We start from the raw sequence: 21651 nt of genomic DNA on the forward strand, positions 1-21651 counted from the left end.
AATACTTGTAATAAAGGGGAGCTTTTGCTCTTTGGCACAAGGGTGATATTAAACTTGCCTTTGTGATGCTGATATTTCTATTTTTCCCCATCTGTTTGTTACTTCCTCTAGTGTGTACAGTGCAGTGTAAAGAGTGAGAACAAGAAAACCCCAATGGATGTGTGTCATCTCTATCAAAGGGGAAAACAATTCAGCTGTTGGAATTTAAGCTTTTTGACTTTCGCGAGATCCTGCATAGCTTCATTTGGAAGTTATTCAGGATATTGTGTTTGCAAGACAGTCTCAGTCTGAATAATGGACACTGTAGGAGGATGAGATCACAGTGTGTTGTGAATTCAGCTAATTGGAAAACATCCTGTCAAAATATACAAACAGCTAAAAAAAGGTCCCTGTGCTATTTGACTGCCATTCATATGCCTAATGGGATTCAAGTTCACACAGCTACACATTCTATTTTTGCATAATTAATTCATAATCAGAAGCCCAAGTGAAAGTCCTAAAGGCATTGTGTGCCATGTTTGGTCATTAATACATCTCATAGGCTGTCTCTAAAGACTTCAATATGAAAAAAATAAAAGTGAAGATTTCACTTTAAGTGGCAATCAAATTGCCTGTTCTTAAGTGATGGATTTTGAATGGAATTAGTACAAGGTAAGTCCAAAGAAATATGGGAAATGGGAGTGCCTAATGCAACATACACTATAGTACAATTTCTATTTAAGAGATTGATAGTGTGTATATCTGTTTGCTCTCAGAATGTGTAAAAACAATTGAGGGAATGTTGTAAATTTTATAAAAACTAACAAACTGCTTACCTTTTAGTTTTATAACTGCTTATAACATTGGCAAATGGAAGCACACCAGGGGACATCTATAGGTCAGTGGAAAAGTACAGCTTATGTCTTAAATATAGTAAAAAGGGACGTAGAATTTCTTGTTTTGCAAATGTAAGCAATAATGAAAGTCTCAATAAGGAGTTGTTTTCCGTTATCCAAGCTTGACCAAGAACTAATGGTTCGTTTTAGGGATTAGGTAATCTATGTTAAAGGTAGGAAGCTTGTCTCTTACTGTGTATAAAAAGCGCTGAGCAACATCTTTCGGGGAGACTAGCTTTTACAAGCTGATCTCCCGTATGCATACGAATAAACAGCTCTTCTTTCACCAACACCTGGACTCTGACATTTTAATGTTTCTACACAATGCATGTGTTTGTCATTCATTTTTGAGCTTATACTTATAATACTATACTGTATATCTAGTGTGAGTACTGGGTATACAGTACATGGAGGTGAGGAAGTTAAACACGCAAGCCTGCATTATGCTTCTTAAAACACTTTAAAAGAAAGATGTGAAGAAGACTAAACCCCAGAAGAATCTACATAGAAAATTTATGTAATGGTTTTGTCATGTAAATCACAGCATCAGCAGTGCCATTTCTACAACAATACAGTATATACATCTTCTGTATCTGTTAAACTTCTTGTTGGATGTGAAAGAGAAAATACCAGGAGGCGGAACCTTAACATATTGTGTTGAACAATGTTTAGCAAGTTGAAACAGATTGACAGAAATACAAATCAGGTCGTGCTGGAAGGTTTTGTCTTAGGTATGATATAATACAGTAGCAGTTTTAAGTCCTGTTCACCAAGATTTTGGCTGTTCCATGTTTTTCCACTTGCCATCAACAAAACAAAAATCCAGCATTTAGAAAAGTTGACAAGATGGATATTGGATATATCTATTGAAGCAGCATTCTGTGTGCTAGAAAGAACTTACAATTGCATTACACAGCCAGTTGCAAGAATTATGGCTTCAGAGTTTAGCTGTTTAATTAAGATAATCAGCTCCATCAGTGTTGGCAGTTTTAACTTTCTGGTACAGTAGGTTTTGTCATTTATCACCGGGGCTGATAGAAACTAGATTGGGTTGGTGATTGACAAAACCACTTCCTGAACCTTCACATAATAAATTTACTTCAGTCTATAATAAATTCATCAGGCCATCCCCACACACTGGAGGAGGGGATCATTAGCCTGATGTGCTGTTTTCATTTGATGTAGACCATTGTGATAGAGCTATATTTAATGCTGCTGTTAGTCTTTTACCAAAAAACCCTAAAGAGCTCATTTACACTCATGGCTCTGTCTCCAAGTTTGGTCATTATAGGAGGAGAATGTTAGAGAGTGCTTAAATGTTCTGATTAATTTACAGAGGGGTAATAATGAAACCACCGCTGTTGTGCCATGCTAAAACATCCAAACTACAATTTACTACTTTGCTAAGTGTTTAGTAATGTTGTAACATATATTTGAGCAATGTATTTTTAATAAGCCTGTTTATAAATACAGTTATGTCAATGTACACCAAAGTAATTCAGAAACTATTATTGAATTTAAAAATTTTAATTAATAAATAATTTGTAATCGTGCTCTTAGATTCTTCTTCTTAATCTTCAAACATGCATAATCTACATAATCTATTATAAGTAGTTTTATTATTAGACGTGAAGAGACATGAAGGCTTTTGCCAAGCAACAGCTTTATGACATAAACTAAATGTATAGAAACCTTTGTGTATTATGGGATAGAAAACTATTTTGCTCTTGTCAGCTGCTGACCGAGCTTCAAATTGCATCATAATCCAGTAATGCAATCAGTTGATCATTTATGTGGAACATTGGAATTCAAAGCACTATAGCCCTCACCATTCATCTCCACATTAAGAAGGACAGCCATCATGAAGGCAGACACACTAGTAATGTTAAGCGTTTCAGGAATGTGTTAGACTGTAATGAAAAATTCAGTCATAAATTAAAATTAAAAGAATAGTTGGGATGTTTGCTGTAGCTTCTAGTTGAGTTTATAAATTACTATTGATGTTTTAGAAGTAACTACTCTTATGAAAAAATGAGATACATTTGTATTTATCTGAACTGCGGCATGTACTGTAAATGCCACAACCTTTCAACTCTGTATTCATCTCATAGACTCCTTATTCTGTGAATGCTTTATCGACCTGCTTATTAACAACACCAATTTCAGTGCAAAGCAGAGAGCTTCACAGGAGCTACAATAGGTTTTATTTGTAAAACCAAAAATAAGAATGAGCATGCATTGTAAATATCACTCATGTATGATTACATAGCTGTGGTTGTATCTGTCTCTTAGTTTTTAATTGTTCTTGCATACCTTTATCACTTCTGCAATTCCAGATTATTGCACACAACTAGCACCTCGTTAAAACTCAGCATCTTAAGTACATCTGAATCAGCTGTAACTAAAACATGTTTGATTACCCGAAGTTTAGTTCCATTGAATTAAGATAAAAATAAGAAACTAAAGCTAAAACTCATTAGTAGGAGTTTAACATGTTTAACCGTTTAACATGGAGGAAGAAAAGGGGCCCTTTACAGTAAAATTAGAAATGACGAGCAAGGGTGACACTTCAAGGGTGCACATTCTGCAGGTTCCAAATTTCAACCAGAACTGCTGGTCAAAGAAATCAAGCCCCTAGACAGTAGTTCTTTGTGGGAGCCTGTCCCATTCCTCTCATATATAGTAACCTTGACAAACTTGTGTATGATTTCAGAATCATACAGGATATGCTGCACGTTACTCCAGACTATTCCACAAATGTCTCAAGTTTGGCAAGCAGTGTATCGACAGCGTAAGAGTCACATTCTCATCTTTCAAGAATCAGCATGAGTATGTGTTGTCCTACTGGAATACTGTCACATTAGGACTAACCTGCAGGAACAGCAGAAAATTAGGTCCTAGGACCTGTTGCAATGTAGTGCTCTGCAGATAGGTTGCCATCTATCACTGTTGCAACATGGTACAGTATTTCTGACACAGTGGAAATTTGAACATGAAAATGCATCATTCGTGGTGAAATGTATTGACTCCTAATCTCCCAGATCATAGTCTACCACAAGCAGACTATTTGACTGTTACTGTACATCATACCAGGTTAGAAACTGCTGACGGTGAACACTGATGAGCCAAGTGTGCACACAAGGTACACTTGTGGACTTGGTCCACTCTCAGACATACAGCCGATACAAAGGTATTGTCCTCTTGATGACATTTTGGTTTCCTTTTGTGTTTTTTCTTCTTGCTTTCAGCACCTTGACTTTCTACAGGTTAAGTCACTTCATCACCTGTGCACAGTCAACTATTTTACTCATGAATTACGTTAGAATGTATGCATCAAAGTCACTAACATCAAACTTTTCCTAAGAACATGCAAATATAGTAAATACATGTATGAAAAGTTTTGTTCCTCAAATAATTGCTCAAAGAAATGATGGAAATTGGAGGAAAAATTAATTTTAAAGAAAACTAGAATGCATTGTAAGTGAATGTTAAATACATTTCTAGAGGAGGAAAATGACCCTGCTGCTCAAAGGATGCACATTGTTGAACATTCTGCATCCTCAACTACTGCTGTTATGTTCTGCCTTTGTAGATCAGAAATAGGCAATTGGTGTCTGCCTGTATTGTCTTTCAGTTTATGCTGTAGTAACAGTCACCCATAATGCGAATGGAAATCTACAAGAAGCTGCAGACCTTAATTCATTAGAACACTATCTGTATCCTTGCTTGGATTTCCAATGCAGTTGCCTTGCAGCCCTTTGGGTAGCTCAGATTTCAATCCACAAAAACACAGAAATGCCCTGCACATGTATAATGCATTGCTGTTCAGCAGATATTTCCTATTTTTCATCAGCTGATACCTGAGCCATTTTAGTCCTGGGCATTTGTACCTGATTCAGAGTATTTTTAATTTTTAACCATGTGTTATCCATCAAGGATGTGAATAATCGTAGAAGGGTACTGCTTTTACTCTACCAATTATTATTTTTTATTTGTCAATTGAAATTACTTTGAGAGTGGGAAGTCAATGGAATAATCCACTGGTGTGAAAGGTATGAAATCTGACATAATGAATGACGGTCTTTCCGTGTGCATTTTAGTTCTGCCATGAATTCTTATGAGAACAGCATTTTATTGATGTTTTTGTAAATCTTTTCTCCTCCCTCAACGTCTAGTATTTTAGTGTGTACTTTTGCAGCACATAATAAATACTTCCCAATTCTTCTAAAACAGTTGTTAAGCTTTTCAGATGACATTAAAATGATGTAACTTATCCACATATCCAGAAGAGTACATGATGTGCCCTCAAATCTTTTGGTAGTCATCTTTTCCTCCAGATTCTAACCAGCATAGGGATGTTATAAATAAGTTGTATTTATTATTCATGTATTAAAGTGTCACAGGCAATAAATACTGTAGTGGAAAAAGTTCATTAAAATGCATCTGAAAACTACCAGTCTAGGGATTGTAGGTGTGCTGCAGCTAAGGTATATTGCATGTTATTAGAAAACAGTGGGTGGATCATTGCTAATACACTTTGCTTTATAAGAAAGTATAATTAAAATTATGTATTAGTTATAAGTTTTTAAACAATTTCTGTGTTATTTATGTCCTGCTCCTGATTTTCTTGAAAGCTCTGAGATTTTAATCCAGTGTTTCTTGATTTCATAAGGCTGTCATGAATGTGTAAGGGCACAGAGGACTGCACTGTGATTAACGGGGTGATAGAGTCAAATAAAGTGTGAGATTGAAACTTGGGGTTTAACCCTCTCTTGGAGTTAATGTGGGTGAACAGAGGAAGTATTACAAAAGATAGACTTAAGAGATCTTATGCTCTTCAATCATTGAGCAGGACAGAACTAGCGAGGACAGCAGTGCATGGCAGGGAAATTTAGTGCTTAGTGGATAAAACATTGGCTTTCACAGACCTTGAAAATGTATCAGTCATTCAAATGAATTGGATCATGACAGTTTGTCATTGAGTGAGCTTCTTTGTTGTAATTCAGCAATGAACAGGGACAATGCACTTCTGCATTCCTAAGGAAATAATGAGGACACCTGCAGTGAATCCACTTTAAAAAAAAAGCAGGAGTAGATTTGTCATGGGGTGTTGCGCACTGCAGGTACAAAAAATAGACATGCAAAAGTCCTTCTAGACTACAGTAAATTTAATGTTGATTTTAGGTCTACCTGGCATTACCTGTTAGAAATGTCTCAGATCATGGAACAGGATAGACTTCAGTAAAAGCTTTTATATGAAGTCTCTATCTAGGAACAGAATACTGTAAGATGCCAGAAGCTGAGCGATGTTCGGGTCACTTATTTTAAAATGTCAGCTTCCCTTGAGCTGGCTGGATTCCTAATTGGGAGAAACGACTTCTCTCAGCTCCTAATTGACAAGTATACCTGTTCAGTCATCTCCTACTGCTGTTAAAATGGCAAGGAGAATGTTATCCTTTTGTAAAGTCCTGTTATGTCTGCTTCTTTGCTGAGATGTAGTAGAAAAAGAAGATTTCTCTATTTTATAAGTGGAGTGGCTCAAACAAGATTCACTGACTGTGTGGTCAGCCATAAATGCAGGTATTGACAGTTCTATAAACATGTCAATATCTAAAGACTAAGCAAATACAACACAGCCTTTTCAAATGACTGGTTTTATCGCCAGTACCAAGTACTTGCAGCTTTATACTAGCTCATTATAGAAGAGAAGGAAATATTAATATTTGACTTAAAAAGGACAAAAAATAGATTTTAATGCAGATTTTTACATGACTAAGGAACACTGCAGTTTTTATATGGTCACATCCCAGTTCCTTGGTGAATATTTTATTTATTAGTCATTTATGACAATCCTATCATGTCGATCTATTAATTTTTAATTGCAGCCTTGTGAAAAGTCTGTGGAGAGACTCTACATGTAATGACGGAAGATAAACTGTAACTAGATGAGCCTCCACAGAATTCATTGGGTCAGAATTAGCTATTATTTTATACGGCTTCGTTTGAAGTGTTGGAATCATTGTTTTATGATAGTTATTATACAAAATAGTCACTTGTTTCACTAAGGCAATAACCACTGAATTACTAAGTGGTCAAAAAAGAAAGAAAATGGATGTAAATTTGAATGGTTTCAACTTGAGGGGACACTCTGAGTTGAAATAAGCCTTTGATGATAAAATCTCTGTATCCTGTATTTTTTCCTCAGTTTGTGTCAAAATGTGATTACTGAATAGTCAAAATGAGTATGACCTTTATTTTCCCATGAGAGTGCATAGATAGTTTTATAAAACAAGAAAGAGCTTTTATCCCAATGTTGTTTCAGGGGAAATGATTTACTTTAAATGCTCTGTTTGAAATGGAACATCAGAGGTTTTTTTTCAAGGTGCTGGTATAGAGAGAGGAATGGAAGACTTTATTGGAAAGATATCCCTCGATGCTTCAATGCAACAGACCAAGGCATATTCCAGATAGGGAGATTTCTGGGAAGTGCAATGAATGCAGAGGTTTGGTTCATAACTGATCATTTTCATACTCCAGGAAACCTTACCAGATCTAGAATAACAACTTGTGGTTCAATAGACACTTTTGGTCCACCTTACACAAAATGATATTCAGTTTGGAAATAAAGCTGTAATCTGTACTTGACAATTGCCTTAGGGAAGAGAAAAAAAGTCTTATTTTTTTAGTTTATGAGAAAATGTTTAATTTTGCAGTGCTGTAATAAGAAATTTGGTATTTTTTGTGATTTGACAAATGGGCAATGTCTAAAGATCTGTGAGTTTATTAATAAGGTATGTGATTATTTTACACATCTAATTAATGAACCATACAATTTTTATCAGTGTTTAATCTTTGAAAATCTTTAAAAAGTTTTTACACGTTGTTATCATAAAATAATCCCTTGTTTCTTGGTCTCACTGTCTGTCTTGGCAAATGATGCATCCTGTAATTATCTGAATAAGATATGCAAACAGTGAACTACTGTAGATAGCTGTGAGGTAATTACTTTAAAATAAATATTGGAAAGCAATCTGTGCAACACAAAATTATAATTAATTAGCAATTTGCTGCCTTTTCAGAACCATCCTCAGCAATAATATTTAATTTGATGTCTATGTACATACACTACAGTTTGCACGCATAGTGTGAGGAAAAAGCAATTTGATTGGTTTGTTTTAAAAAGATTTGATCCCTTAGACAGTGAATCCACTCCCATTGATTATTGATGATCCCACAGCTATATAATAGTCAGGTGTAATGACACCAAATGCAGTATCATTGTTTTCATCAGTCTAAGTAATGACTTCCCTAGACGTAGAAATTGTTATTTAATGGTCATTGTTTCAAGTGTTTTAACTGGATTGATCTACTGGGATGCAAAATTCTCAGAAATCATATATTTTAGTTTTAGATTGCTTCCTTTTTTCTTTTTTTGCATGTACAGCAATACTGTAAACCAGTTTTAAATACTGTTACCCTTAAGCACACGAGAATGACCAAATTAAATAAATTATTTTTTATTTCTTTGAAAAAATGGGGAAAATAACAAATAGCAAAGAAAAATGGGCCATTAATTGTCATTCATTGAAACCTAGTACTTTTATTAATAAAATAATAATAATTGCTTACACTTATGTAGTGCTTTTCTGGAAACTCCACTCAAAGCGCTTTACAGGTAATGGGGACTCCCCTCCACCACCACCAATGTGCAGCCCCACCTGGATAATACGACGGCAGCCATAGTGCGCCACAACACTCACCACACATCAGCTATCAGTGGGGAGGAGAGCAGACTAATGAAGCCAATTCATAGATGGGGATTAGTAGGATGATTGGTATGGGCCAATGGGGATTTGTCCAGGACACCGGGGTTACACCCCCTACTCTTTTCGAGAAACACCCTGGGATTGTTAACTATACTATACTGGGCATTAGGACCCACATGGACCGCAGGGTGAGTGCCCCCTGCTGGCCCCACTAACACCTCTCCAAGCAGCAACCTTAGTTTTTCCCAGGAGGTCTCCCATCCAGGTACTGACCATCCTCACCCCTGCTTAGCTTCAGCGGGTTGCCAGTTGTGAGTTGCAGAGTGATATGGCTGAATATGAATATAGTTTATGGAATATATGGAATCTAGTTCCAATATGTCAATAATGACGTGACAGTTAAAGAGCATATTTTTTCTGAACTTAAAAGTTTAAAAAATACCCCACACTAACTAACATAAACATTGGGAATACAGTATTCCAAAATAATTGTATAAAAAATGTTACCAAATATTTTGTTTGTTTACTGTTGCTTTAGCTTTTGTTAAGGGCATGGATGGACTACAGTCGGTAGAGACATTTTGATGTGCAAGACTTCTTTTGTGTTTATTTGATAACAAGCTGTTGTCACTGGAAGTGAAAGAGGAGGCTGCAGTCTACAGAGAGGGATTGTCCCTCCCTCTGGATTGCTAGCCGGAGTGGAGGCTGTGGCTGAACGGACAGCTCGTTGATTAGCACACGTGAAAGGACACAAAGTCCCCTGGACAAATTCAAGACAGAGACTGCCTACAAAAGAATGCCCGGCCTGGCTTTCTGATACTATATATAAAATGAAGGGTGGGCTCAAATGATTGACACATTGCATTCCCATTTTCACTGGGAATTTTGTTTTATGACATAAAGAAAGACTAAAGTAGTCTAATGGTCCTGCCTTTCCTGCAACTATTGCACACTTCACAGTTTAAATGACAATAAAAAAATCCTATAACTTTATATGTAGAGAGGAATTCTAAAATAATAATACACAATTGTCTTATATTTAAAACACCTGGATCTGAAACTCTCATATAAGTAAGTTTGATTTCATTGACACAGCTAATAAAGACAGTGAGATAGTAATAATGAAATCTAAGACTGAATTGCATTATTTTGATATGGATTCAATAAAGGACACTGAAGAAGGGGGGATGATATTGATAATTCAGTAAACCTTCTACATATGATAACTCAATGGGCCAAAAGATATAACTTTTTCATATTTTGTTATTTTCATAAAGATGGGGCATCCCATCTTGTGCCCAGTGTTTCCCAGTATAGGCTTCAGGCCACTGTGACACTGAATTGGATAAGCGGTGATTGAAAGTGATGATGATGATGATTTGATTCTTGAGAAATACAGTATATATTTTTAGAACTATATAGTTTTAAATTAATCTACTGTGTAGAGGGCATTTAATGATTCCAATCTATAATCAGTTTAACCTATAGTTAGCTTGGAATATGGCTCTTTTCTTCCATAAAATATCAGTGAACTGCATATTAATTTAAAGCAAAAAGACTGTTCTTTAAACTGAAGAGCCATTTCAGCTTTCTATACAGCAATTTTGTTTTGTATTTTAAGAGAACTGCATTTATGTGAGGCAAGGGAGTCCTTTGTCTGAGAGTGAGCTACACTAGAATATGGCAGAGCCAGAGATTCAAGCGGTAGTTAGATTATTCTCATGATATGATACTTTTAATGGTTTTAAGGCCCTAAATGATATTGTTGATGTCATTTTACAAAACTATTTCACATGTCTGCTTTACTAATGCTATTTTACATACAGTATATAGGCCTATGTAGACATATTGTCAGGTTCTGCTTCGATTCAATGAAATTTTATTCAGGTTATTTAACTTATACAGCTGTACATTAACTTATGTCTGCAATGCACAAATGAAGGAAGGAGACGTGTATGAAAGGGTCTACTTTTTAATTATTTCCGAGGAGGACTGTGCCTAAGGACATTGTTACTGAGCTAGTAGGATAGCAGCTATGGGTCCACAGATTTTCTTCTTCAGAGAAGATGAGTTTTCCTCAGAGAAATATAAATTCAGTGTAAAAATGAGAAAACTAGGTCTGAAACAGGCAGGCATTGTTCTAGCTCGCTGCTTAAAGTTTGTGTCCCTTTCTCTGTTGAGAACAGCTATAAATTAATGATCCTGGATATGTTATAGTGGGTGTCAACAAAAAAAAGAAAATACTTTGTATGGAATATGGCTAGTTTATTGGTAACTGAAACTTTTTAGCTGGCTTTCCCTCCAAAGATCTTTTACTTTTCATATAAAATCAACATATCATTAGAAAAACCCATTATTGATTAAAACTGTTTAAAATACTAGGATGGATTTTGTAATTCTATTGTGTGTGTTTATTTCAAGAACAGTGCAGATTAATATTTTAGGAAAAAATCTCCGAAAATTAATAATTTTCTTGTCAGATGTTCCAGAAAATATACATATATATAAATTTATATTGTACATACATGAGGGAAAATAATTTTCTGAGCAAAGTAATGGGAATTCAGATCTAGGATTGATATCCACTTTTGGTTGTTTTGAACAGTAGTAAACCAAAAGCAGTTAGTACTGTAGAAAGCCTGGTGTTCATTTAATGGAATCTTAAAGAGTCTTTACCAAATGATATGACCCTATTAGGATATGATTAGCTTTCTAAGTATATCAATTGTACTTTACAGTAGGTCACAGGAGTGCTACAAATTGCATTATGGCTTGCTTGTTGTGCGCTGAGTTAATTTACAGTGTCTTCCATTTGTATTAAATATAGTAAATTGTTTTGATGTTAGTTTGAATGTTTTTGGATGACTTGAATTTCAATAACAAAATCCAAACAGTAGCTAATTGCATAAGTTCCTTATGATAAGGAACACAGACTAATTTACAGTAATACACTGATATTTACTGCTTCGTTTTGGATTACCAGCCATGCCCAGGCAATCCTTCTGGCACTTCTCTGAGCTGTTTTCTGGATGGTAACCATTAGCACAAATACCATCACAGTCATCAAATAAATAGCTGCTAACGGAATACTCATATTCTAGGAGTATATCGTATGACAACAACAGATCCATATCTCTGAGCACACCATGATTGAATGCACAAACAAATAAACTACTGAAGCATAATTAACCAGAGAGAAGTGGCCAATAGGCATGTGCTTCTGAACTGTTTCTTAACGCATCTCAGGTTTTTTCACAGCATAAGATGGGCACTACACCAAAGTCTGAATTTATTTTATACTGTATATCTAAAAGTTGTAAATTAATATCTCTTCTTTGTTCTTATTGAAACAATCATTACTAAATGTTTTTTTATCAAAATGATAATAATTAATAATTTGCATTTCTGTAATGTGGCTAATAACACAGAAGCTTAAAGTCCTTCTCAAACAGGAGGTGACCCACCTCATTCATCACTGAAGTGACACTTGGGTGAAATGTGGCAGTTGTTATACAGGAGTTGTTTCACATTATATCAGGTGGAAGAGTAAGAAATTTCCTCCAGTTCAATTATGAATGCAATTTATGGTGACCAGATTCTGCAAGTTGAAATTGATGACCAAACTGGGGCATTGAATTGAAAATTCTGTTACAAAGGTAGAAGTGCCAACTATTCAACTCCAACAAAACCACTTATTGTAGAAACCTTCCTTTCCTTCGCAGTCTCCCATCCTAGTAACGTTAAACCTTGCCTCGCTTCACTTCTGAGATCTGACAAGAAAAGTATTTTATTCCATGACCTGCGTTGTAAATGTTTCCTAACCAAATAATTATATTCAGTGTGCATTAAATGTAAACAACCATGCTTCTGAAAACTGTAATTTAATGTAATTATTGCAACAGTGAAAATCTGTCTCATACTGTTATCAATGCCAAGACAAATATACAGAAAAAAGGCAATTCCATTGGATAGTAGAAAGTAAAATAATAGCACTATAATTATTACATCAAAGCTAATTAATGTTGTCCAGACCCTTGGGTGTTACTTGATTTAGAGTACCAACCTCAAATAATTCTGTGGTTCAAAGGCAAATTGGTGCTTTTACCACAGGAAGGAAGGAAGAACAACTTATAGTGGGAGTTATTTATGGATGTCTGAAAGCTGTTGACACAAGTCCCAAAAGTCAACTGTGAATTAGCTAAAGACAAGCAACAGCAGTGTGAAAATTAAACAACAGGCAGCTCGTCATATTAGTTACTGCTTAGTGCTGGGCAAAACTGAATTGATTAGTCAATTTCAACACCTTGAGCTTGGAAAACCATCAAGCTATCAGAGCCAACTGAGATGGTTTTTGACACAACAAGTAAAAACCTCTAAATGAGCTTCAGAAGTAGTCTTAAATTGTATAAGCTTGCGTGTGCATCTGGTATTACTATTAGGGTTTTCAAACATCAACCAAATAGTACCTTGATTCTTCAAACCAAGGCTTGAGTGTAGCTAAATGACCTGCGTAACCAGCAGATTAAATGTCAATGTAGGAGCATTGTTGTCAAATCATATAAATATACATAAATGGAAACCGAAGGGATTTATTTGTAATGACACTGTGTGAAACTGCTTAATTGTATCATGCTGGAACTGATATCAAGTATTCAGTGCCTTGAGGCAAAGAGGGAAATGCCAGAATATCATCCAGTGTGCGAGCATGCTGTATCTTTAAAAAGCAAAGACATTTTCTTTGAGCATATTAACAGAGATCTCTGCCTTGTTGTTCTTGTGTTAGAAGCTAAGGTACTGCAAAAAAGCAGTCAATGATACTGATATTCTGTAGCTGCTATTTGCTAGCAACAATAGTATAAAGGTAAAATGATGAAGCATTTGCTGTCTCTCTTTAGGCCTTCAATGGATTATGTTAAAAAACAAATGTATTAATATGTTTATACTCTTATGAGCTAGTTTACTGCAAAAAATATCATTATTATGGTCAAAATGATTTATAATCTGCTGTTATAGTGTGTCTTAATGCACAGCCTTTCTATGAATATTTAAAGAGCTGTTCCTTCATCTGCTTCAAAATTTGAACAGTCATGCCTATTTTTATGTCATTTTGGGTTAGTATTTACAGAAATTATAGCCGCACAGACAAATAAAGATAAAACAAGAAGGATCCATTAGATAAAGCATGTGAAGTGACCTGCTTATTCTTCACAAAGCATGAGGGCCAATGCGTCTGTGTCACTGAGGCAGACAGCAAAATCCCTCCTGCTCAACACCCTGACCTAGTGCAGCGCATCATGTGCTAATGAGCTCCAAGGCAATGCTTCACAATTTACAACCCAAGGCAAGGAGAAGATGAGGAAGACTAGAGCCTTTCAGAGATGTTTTCTTGTTCTACTTTTCACTGCTCATTACTTCTAACATAAAAAACGTATCTTTTTTCCGCTGACACAGAGTTAAACTGAAAAGGGTAATTTGAAAATCATAAAGCTTTGTGTAATACAGTTAATTAAAATATGGTTTAGGAATGGGAGACTTCCATTCTCTCTTCTTACTCTCTCCCTAGATCATAGATTTGTCAACTGGTTCTACAGTACATGTCTGAAGTCATGCGTTTTAATCATGTATTGCAAAATTGAAGATTTGCAGTCTAGATTATCAGAAAGTATACAAACAAAAGACATTTATTTACACTGTAAGTTCTATACAGTCCCATCTTGACTTAAAGATGACGAATGATGGCTGTGAAGGAATTCTGCTTAGATGAGTAAAGAAATTAAACTTTTGATCTGCATGCTGCATGATATAACTACTTTGTTACCATCACTGTAGTGGGGACAGTACCAAAACTTCTTCAGCTGCTTTCCCATTAATTTGACGATATGAAAATGTACTTTCCTTATTTATTGGGGGATATGCATAAAATTATTTTTCATTCATTTTTAACCTTTTGGTGGTTATATAATATAATCAACTGTTATAAAGCTGGTTCAACTGGAGTAAATGGGTATCTCACACAAGCAGTGCAACAGTAGGTCTGCTGGCTACTGCCAGTCATGAGTCAAGAGATTTACCTATCTGATGTAAAGAGACAATAATTACGCTTTTTTAGATAATCAACGTGGCTATTAAGATTTAGAATTTTGCATTGAAAAGCAGACCATTTTAGGTCAGCAGTATAGTTTACCTGAATGTTAAGTCTGGTTTATATATATATACAGTATTAGGTATATTTTTCCTCGTATATAAAAATATCAGTGTCATCTATAGTACTTGTCCCTAGAGGAAAAAAATTCTATCTGAAAGGGATTAAGCTACTGTATGTATTCATTTTCTAAACTGCTGGTTGCAAATATTTTATTTAATTTGTTCTAGAGTTATTTTACAACATCTGTCAGCTGCATTGGTCATATCTGCAAAAACTGAATATTAATTTTTCCACTATTCAATGTCTTATCATCAAAGCTAAACATGGAGTGAAATCTGTTTGTCTGTGAACTATCCCCCTTAAGATATAATAATATCTTCAGGAAATTTCCTCCTATATTATTTCCTTCATCCAGTCATGTGCTGTATACCAATGTTAAAAAATATCTTTAGGATTTGTAGTCAATTTTACTGTGCAGTATTTCTAGACTTGTATATTACCTCCTGCCCTGAAGCAGATGCAATATTTGAGGGTATTTGTATGGTGGGGATGAGTGATTTAATCAATACATTACAAGAAATTATATTTGCTACCAAGACCCATCATTTTGTATCCATATTGCTTGAAGGACCATCATAAACTACACAGCTGCCCCCTTTCTCATTTCATGTTGGTGATTCCAGAAAGATTGTTTTCTTGTAGTCCTGATCTTGCAATAAAGCGGGACGCCTTTATTGATATTATTGGCCTTTACTATCATTGACATTTAAAGTATTTTGGATACTTTCTAATATATACTGCAAATGCTGTGAAGTGAAGCTGAGAACCATTCTAAAGACACCTGTTTAAAAAGTAATGGAAAAATATTACTTTATAGCCAACATCTGCGCTATTACACTTTGGTCAAATGGCAAGAAGATCTTGGGTTCATGTTCCTGAGGTGACTTTCGGTCAACCTGTTATTCTAATGATATTTTATATTTTAATAATAATTTTAAAAAGCAAATTGAAATCTTATAACAGTAAGTAATGTTTACTGAAAAAAGAATAAATAAAAAATGTACAGTATTTAATAAATTGTCTTAGATTTATTCCATGTAAATTACATATTTTGCAATATGATTATTACCTGCAATAATAAAATATTTAATTTGGCATTGGGAAGGAAGGAAGACTGAAAACTGACAAAAGCCTTTGAAAATGGCGCAAAATAAAGCTTCTCCCATAGTCTTTGCATGAGCCTGCCAACTAATGTACCAGGTAATGTGAAGTAACACTAAAGTCAAACTAAAACTGATAAGGGCTTCTATTACTGAAGAATTGCAAGGCCGGAGAGAGTTTCCAGATCTTCACCCATACTGTATATTTGATTGAATTTGAGTTCACAGATTAATAACAATATAAATCAAAATAATTGTTTCTGTGTAAAATCACCTACCTACAGTGCAAGAGTCACTTGTACTGTAAATTCACATCAGTGACACATTGCTGTGACCAACTGTTCTTATCTTTCTGCATCCATATATAAAAAAAGTTAATATATTCATATTCTGAGCAAATATTGTCAATGTTCTGCATCCATATGTGAAAATATATGTTTCATTACATTAATATTATTGTACGTCTTTAGATATATAAATGGTGAGAGCAATACTGTAGGTTTAAGGGCTTCTGTAGGTAACCTGTGAAAAGAGCATTTGTCTCAATAGATAATACTTGGGTACTCGGTGTGCTCTGACATGACTAGTGAGCCTTGTTGCCAGCCTCCATTACTTACCCTGCTGTCACAACCTGATAAACCTTGGGCCCATAAAAGTCTCCATGAATTTATTTGTTGCATTTTGCTTCATTGCACAGGATGGCCCAATCATGTCTCGCATGCAATCATCATTGAATGAGCTATGACTGGCTCTGAGATGTTAGCAGGAAATATGCTTTGTTGCTCTGGAGAGATGAACATTGTACTCCTAACTATGACTGGAATTATATTTTTGCTTTTCCTCACATATTTCTTTGAATATCTCGTTGTGTCCTCTTGATTACTTAGAACTGAAAGCAGAAAATGAATCCATAAATGAAACTTACATGTCAGGTACAATTTCCCCTGACAGTACTACAGTACTTGCCACAGACTAGAAAGGCCTAAACACAATGGTGAGGAGGGAAAAATTGTGCTCTATGGCTGTAAAAATGTCTTTCTGCAGTATTGGTGGTTTTAATGACTTTTATATTGTTGCTTTTTTTTCTTTTGACAGCGGGAACTACTTACATATTTGGCAGAGGAGGTGGACTGATCATTTACACATGGCCCCCCAATGACAGACCCAGCACACGTGCGGACAGGCTGGCCATAGGATTTAGTACTCAGTTGAAAGATGCTGTATTGGTACGGGTAGACAGCTCCTCTGGACTCGGAGACTACCTTCAGCTACACATTGTAAGTAACTTTGACAGAGGTTGAGTTTTCAGTGAGTATGTATAAAACAGTGCAGTGTTCCAGTGCTCTCAGCCTTTCAAAGCTAAGTGTGTTTTTTTTCACTCATTTGCACATTTACACAGGGTGCAAGTAATAGGGGTCATTACGTAAAACTCCTTGACCTCTCTTCAGTTACTCCCACTAGCCGGCTGCTTCGTTCCCTCTCCCAGCCGCCCACTCAGCCAGGAGCCAGGGTTGTTGTCTTTATTTGCACTGCACACAAAACACCTCTGATCCTGTGATCTTGATGGCGAAGGGTGAGTCAGCAACTCTGATCCAAGATGTCGTCTAATCTCTGTCACAAACACTTGGATGGCAGTGATACCTGGATAAGGAACCTTCAGTGTTTGACACATTGTAAAAGAAAAAAATAAATGCGCAGGCTTTCTTTGTTGAAATTCTTTTTTTTTTTTCAATGAAGACAACACTTCACTGAAATTGAATCCCACGCATTAAAAGCTAGAATTGTGTGCGAAACATTAGAGGAAGAGACACACACTCAGGGACCCATGTAGGCATACAGCACACACATGCACACACACCGGCTGTCATTTATTCAACTCAAGCAACAGTAAAGTATTTTCTTCCTAATGTAATATTTATTCTAGTGGAATCATCTGTCCCACACAGATGCTTCATTCCCATAGGAGCATTGGATTTTGCCTTAATAAGGAGTTCTTGGCTACAGGTGTCCTTTCTAAAAGATTCTACCATGCACCTTCTGTTGTTTAGGTTCACCAAGCAACTGAACTATAATCATTTGCTCTCAACAGAGGTTTTAGACTTCAGCGTCATTATAGTATATATCAGTTTTTTAAAATTAAAATATACATAAGTATAATTTAGCATGAAAACATTAGCTAAATTGTGAATAGATATGTTTCATTGACTGATGATATTCAAATACAGAGCCTGTAGATGCCTGGCAGGGCCAGTGAGCCAAGATTACGTTCATACTATTTGTTACAGTATTACCTGTTCGGCATTGATTTATACAACTCCACCTTTCCCATGGTGATTGCATTCAGACCACTGTTATGACCACAAAGTTATTTTGTTACAGAATAAGCAATATACTATAATATCCAAACAAGACAAAAGCAAGATTTGGCTGTCGGTATGGAGCACTAGACCAATATCTAAGTACAGTGATGTGTGTTTCTATAGGCACTGTTTTTGTAGATATCAGGTGTTGTTGCTTCACAATCTATTTCCAAATGAAAAGCAAGCATTGACTTTGTATTGATCTGGCTGAAAATAAAAATGTGCAGCAGGTCTCCTCTGCTCTTCTGAACCAATCAGCATTATGAGAAGATGATTCATGAAATTTCTGAGTTTTCAAACGAATCAGATAAGAGTGTCAAATGCTACAGTATGTCAATACCTAATGGCTCAATGAATGAATTTCAATTCATTTAAAATTTAGTTTTAGATTTTTGTGATTCCAAATGGCATGTGTTCCTTAGGACCTGTATCTTTAACATTGGAATTAAAAAATGTTGCACAAAAGCAAGTGAAAGATAATTAGAATATCCATATACAATACAAATACTGTAGCGATGAATTCATCTGGACTAGTGGGAATTGCGCCTTATAAAGTTAATACATTTGCAGGTCTGTGATGTTCAATAATTTGTATTTTACTTAAAGAAAAAGAGAAACATAGGCCTTCAAGTGCCTAGATACATTGCGCTAATGCTATTTTTGCAAGATCAGTGACTTTGTGTAGCTAATGGGAAAGCCTTTCTAAAGAAACTGAATCATGACTTTAGAGGAACAGGGCTCGCAGGGCTGATGTCTGAACAGTGTGGCTGGAAGATGAGAGCTTTGCAGTGTGCATTGTACATGTGCAGGTCACGGCTGCAAATCCACAGGCTGGGCCAGCAGTCTCTGACAGGCTTTTAGAGGTCGTGACCATTCACAGCCTATGAGATAAAAGCCAGCTTCAAACACTTAAACCCACTTTCCTTGTGACTGCAAGCCAGGGCAAAGCTGATTCACAGGGAGTGCAAGACTAGAGGATCGAGGTGATGTTTATTCCATACGGTACTGACTAACTGGGAAGGGAAATAGGCCACTGGTTGACATTTTGCTTGCATAGCCTTTCTCTCAGAGATAAGGGTGAGCATGATAAACTATACTAACCACACTTACTGTGATATTATTCAGTTCTGTGCCCTGAATTAATCATCATAAATGGTTTGTATAATGGTGATTAGGCATGCTTTTCACACTTTATGAATATCTTCAGGAGTAGTCACTTTAAAATGTATACTTTCTAGTCATTCCCTATATAGGAGGACTAATTTTTTTCTGTCATTCACATTTATTCTTCATTTTCAACATTTGTTTTGAGCATGCATGCAGTTATTTGTATGAAACTCTTCAGCATTCATAAATGATGCCTAGGCATGATGGCATAATTACTTCACTTGTTAAAAATGCAATGCATTTACATTCTGCAGCTTTGTGATGACAGCAATGCAATATTGTACACCTCACCATACACCAATATCAGTAATTATAATAATACTGTATATCAAATGTGTACCTTAAGTTGCATCGACAAAAATGCAGAAACAAAAACACAATAACATGGAACAATGTAACATATTTATCCGAACATTGTGTATTTGAAATACATGCTGAAAAGAGAAGAAAAGAATCACAATTTTGTCAGCTGTGGACCCTTCACAGTTATTCCCTGTAGTAGAATTTCTAACATATACTGTACAGTATGAGCCATGAGTTCTATTTTAGTTTCAATTATTGATGTCCATCTTTATTTTTTCCCATCTATATGGGGAAAACTAACATTTCGATAACCACTTCTTTCTTTACTCACGGATTCTAGATTATTATTAAGATTGAATTATAACTGATATCTGAATTTTGTGATCTGTAACATACTCCTAACACTGTGCTTTTTGTGATAGTCTTGTTTTGACATTTTGACCCATCTATTTTCTGAAACTCTTAATTTATCTAAGTTCACTTACTGTGCTTGAATGCTTTATATACAGCACCAAACCTCCAACTGTTCCATCTTTCCTGTCTTACCTTGCCATTTGACATTTTTCCCTTTGTTTTTTCTTATTAAATCTTCTCCCTGTATATCTCTCTTGCACATTTTCCTCGTGTTTTCTCACCTCCATTCCTTGTTTAATTATTATAGAATACAATTTTTTTTTTCAAAAAATATAATGAAAAATATATTTTTAATTTTGAATATGGGTTTTTGGCATATCTTTGCACTTCATCTGATTATTTTGAATGACTAGCATAGCTGGGCAGTACTTTCAGAAGCTTCTATTTTGATACACAATCTATATAGGTCAGGATTTCAATTACCTTTAGCTGGAAAGTGTATATATTTTTGGGACATTTCAGATGCAATTCACAAACTTAAAAATGTGTTCCAGTCTAGGCAATATTACAGTTTCTACGTATCTTTCATACTGTATAATAAAAAAAAAACTGTATACCAAGTTCAAGCCAGCATTTATTCATCCTGTCACCAAAGAACTGCAGAATGTGTGATGGAGATAAAGGGACTGGAATTAGATACAGTACTTAGGGAGCAGTATTGGATCCAAGTATTCTCAAAAGAAAATAACCGCTCTTTATCACACTGATTTTGATTAATACACATCCAAATAAGTAAGAGTTTCTTGTTCTGGAAATCATGTGTAAAGACAGCTTAGAACCACACATAGCAGTATCTGCTTACTTAGACTTTCACAATTAAAATAAATAACATCCCCGTCCTTTGTCCAATAAAGAAGATGGACATCTCATAAGAATGGAATCCCTGACCTAGTGTAGAATCACTTTCCATTTCTATACAGATTTTTAGTGTCCAGTTACTGTGATCATGTTTTACATTGCATGCCATTAGTATTACTGTATTCTGTAGATTCCAGAACTTTTTGTTAAAATTTAGGTTATTTTGAAAGAGCGTTTTTGCTCCTAAGTTGCTTGCCAAAAAGATTTGAATCACATAATGTGGGTAGAGTTCGTAAGGTGACGTCATATTCATATTATTGCTACAGTGGAAGTCATGAATTTTGTCCCTCAGTTTAACTGATTCAAGAAAATATTAAATTGGGTATAAAATCTACTGTATGTGTGATTGAATTCTAGGAAAAGGGGATATATGGGGTAGTTAAACTAAATTAATCTCGTCTTTATAATTTACATGAATTTGGGTTCCAGTCTGCAATATGCATGGCTCAAGAAGCTATAACTCTGTGCTCAGCACCACCCTGGGACATAGCACTTGTTTTTGTCTTGTTGTTGTGTCTCAGTGGAGCAATTCTTAGGAGCATGGTGAGTGCTATTTTCCTGTCCTAATTGCTTACAGTATGTCTCTTCAAAACATCAGATCCA

General features: G+C 35.5%; 1 protein-coding gene across 38 annotated transcripts in view; it reads left to right on the forward strand.

Annotated features, from left to right (window-relative positions):
- The window catches only part of nrxn1a (neurexin 1a), a 350164-nt gene that overhangs the window by 208044 nt on the left and 120469 nt on the right, over positions 1–21651 (forward strand). For all 38 annotated transcript variants that reach the window (XM_015363013.2, XM_069179698.1, XM_069179705.1 and 35 more), the window contains one exon: positions 17042–17223. In XM_015363013.2, the coding sequence (XP_015218499.1) occupies positions 17042–17223 (182 nt within the window). The remainder of the gene's footprint in view (positions 1–17041; positions 17224–21651) is intronic.

The sequence above is a fragment of the Lepisosteus oculatus genome, chromosome 17, assembly GCF_040954835.1.
Source record: "Lepisosteus oculatus isolate fLepOcu1 chromosome 17, fLepOcu1.hap2, whole genome shotgun sequence".
Classification (NCBI taxonomy): domain Eukaryota; kingdom Metazoa; phylum Chordata; class Actinopteri; order Semionotiformes; family Lepisosteidae; genus Lepisosteus; species Lepisosteus oculatus.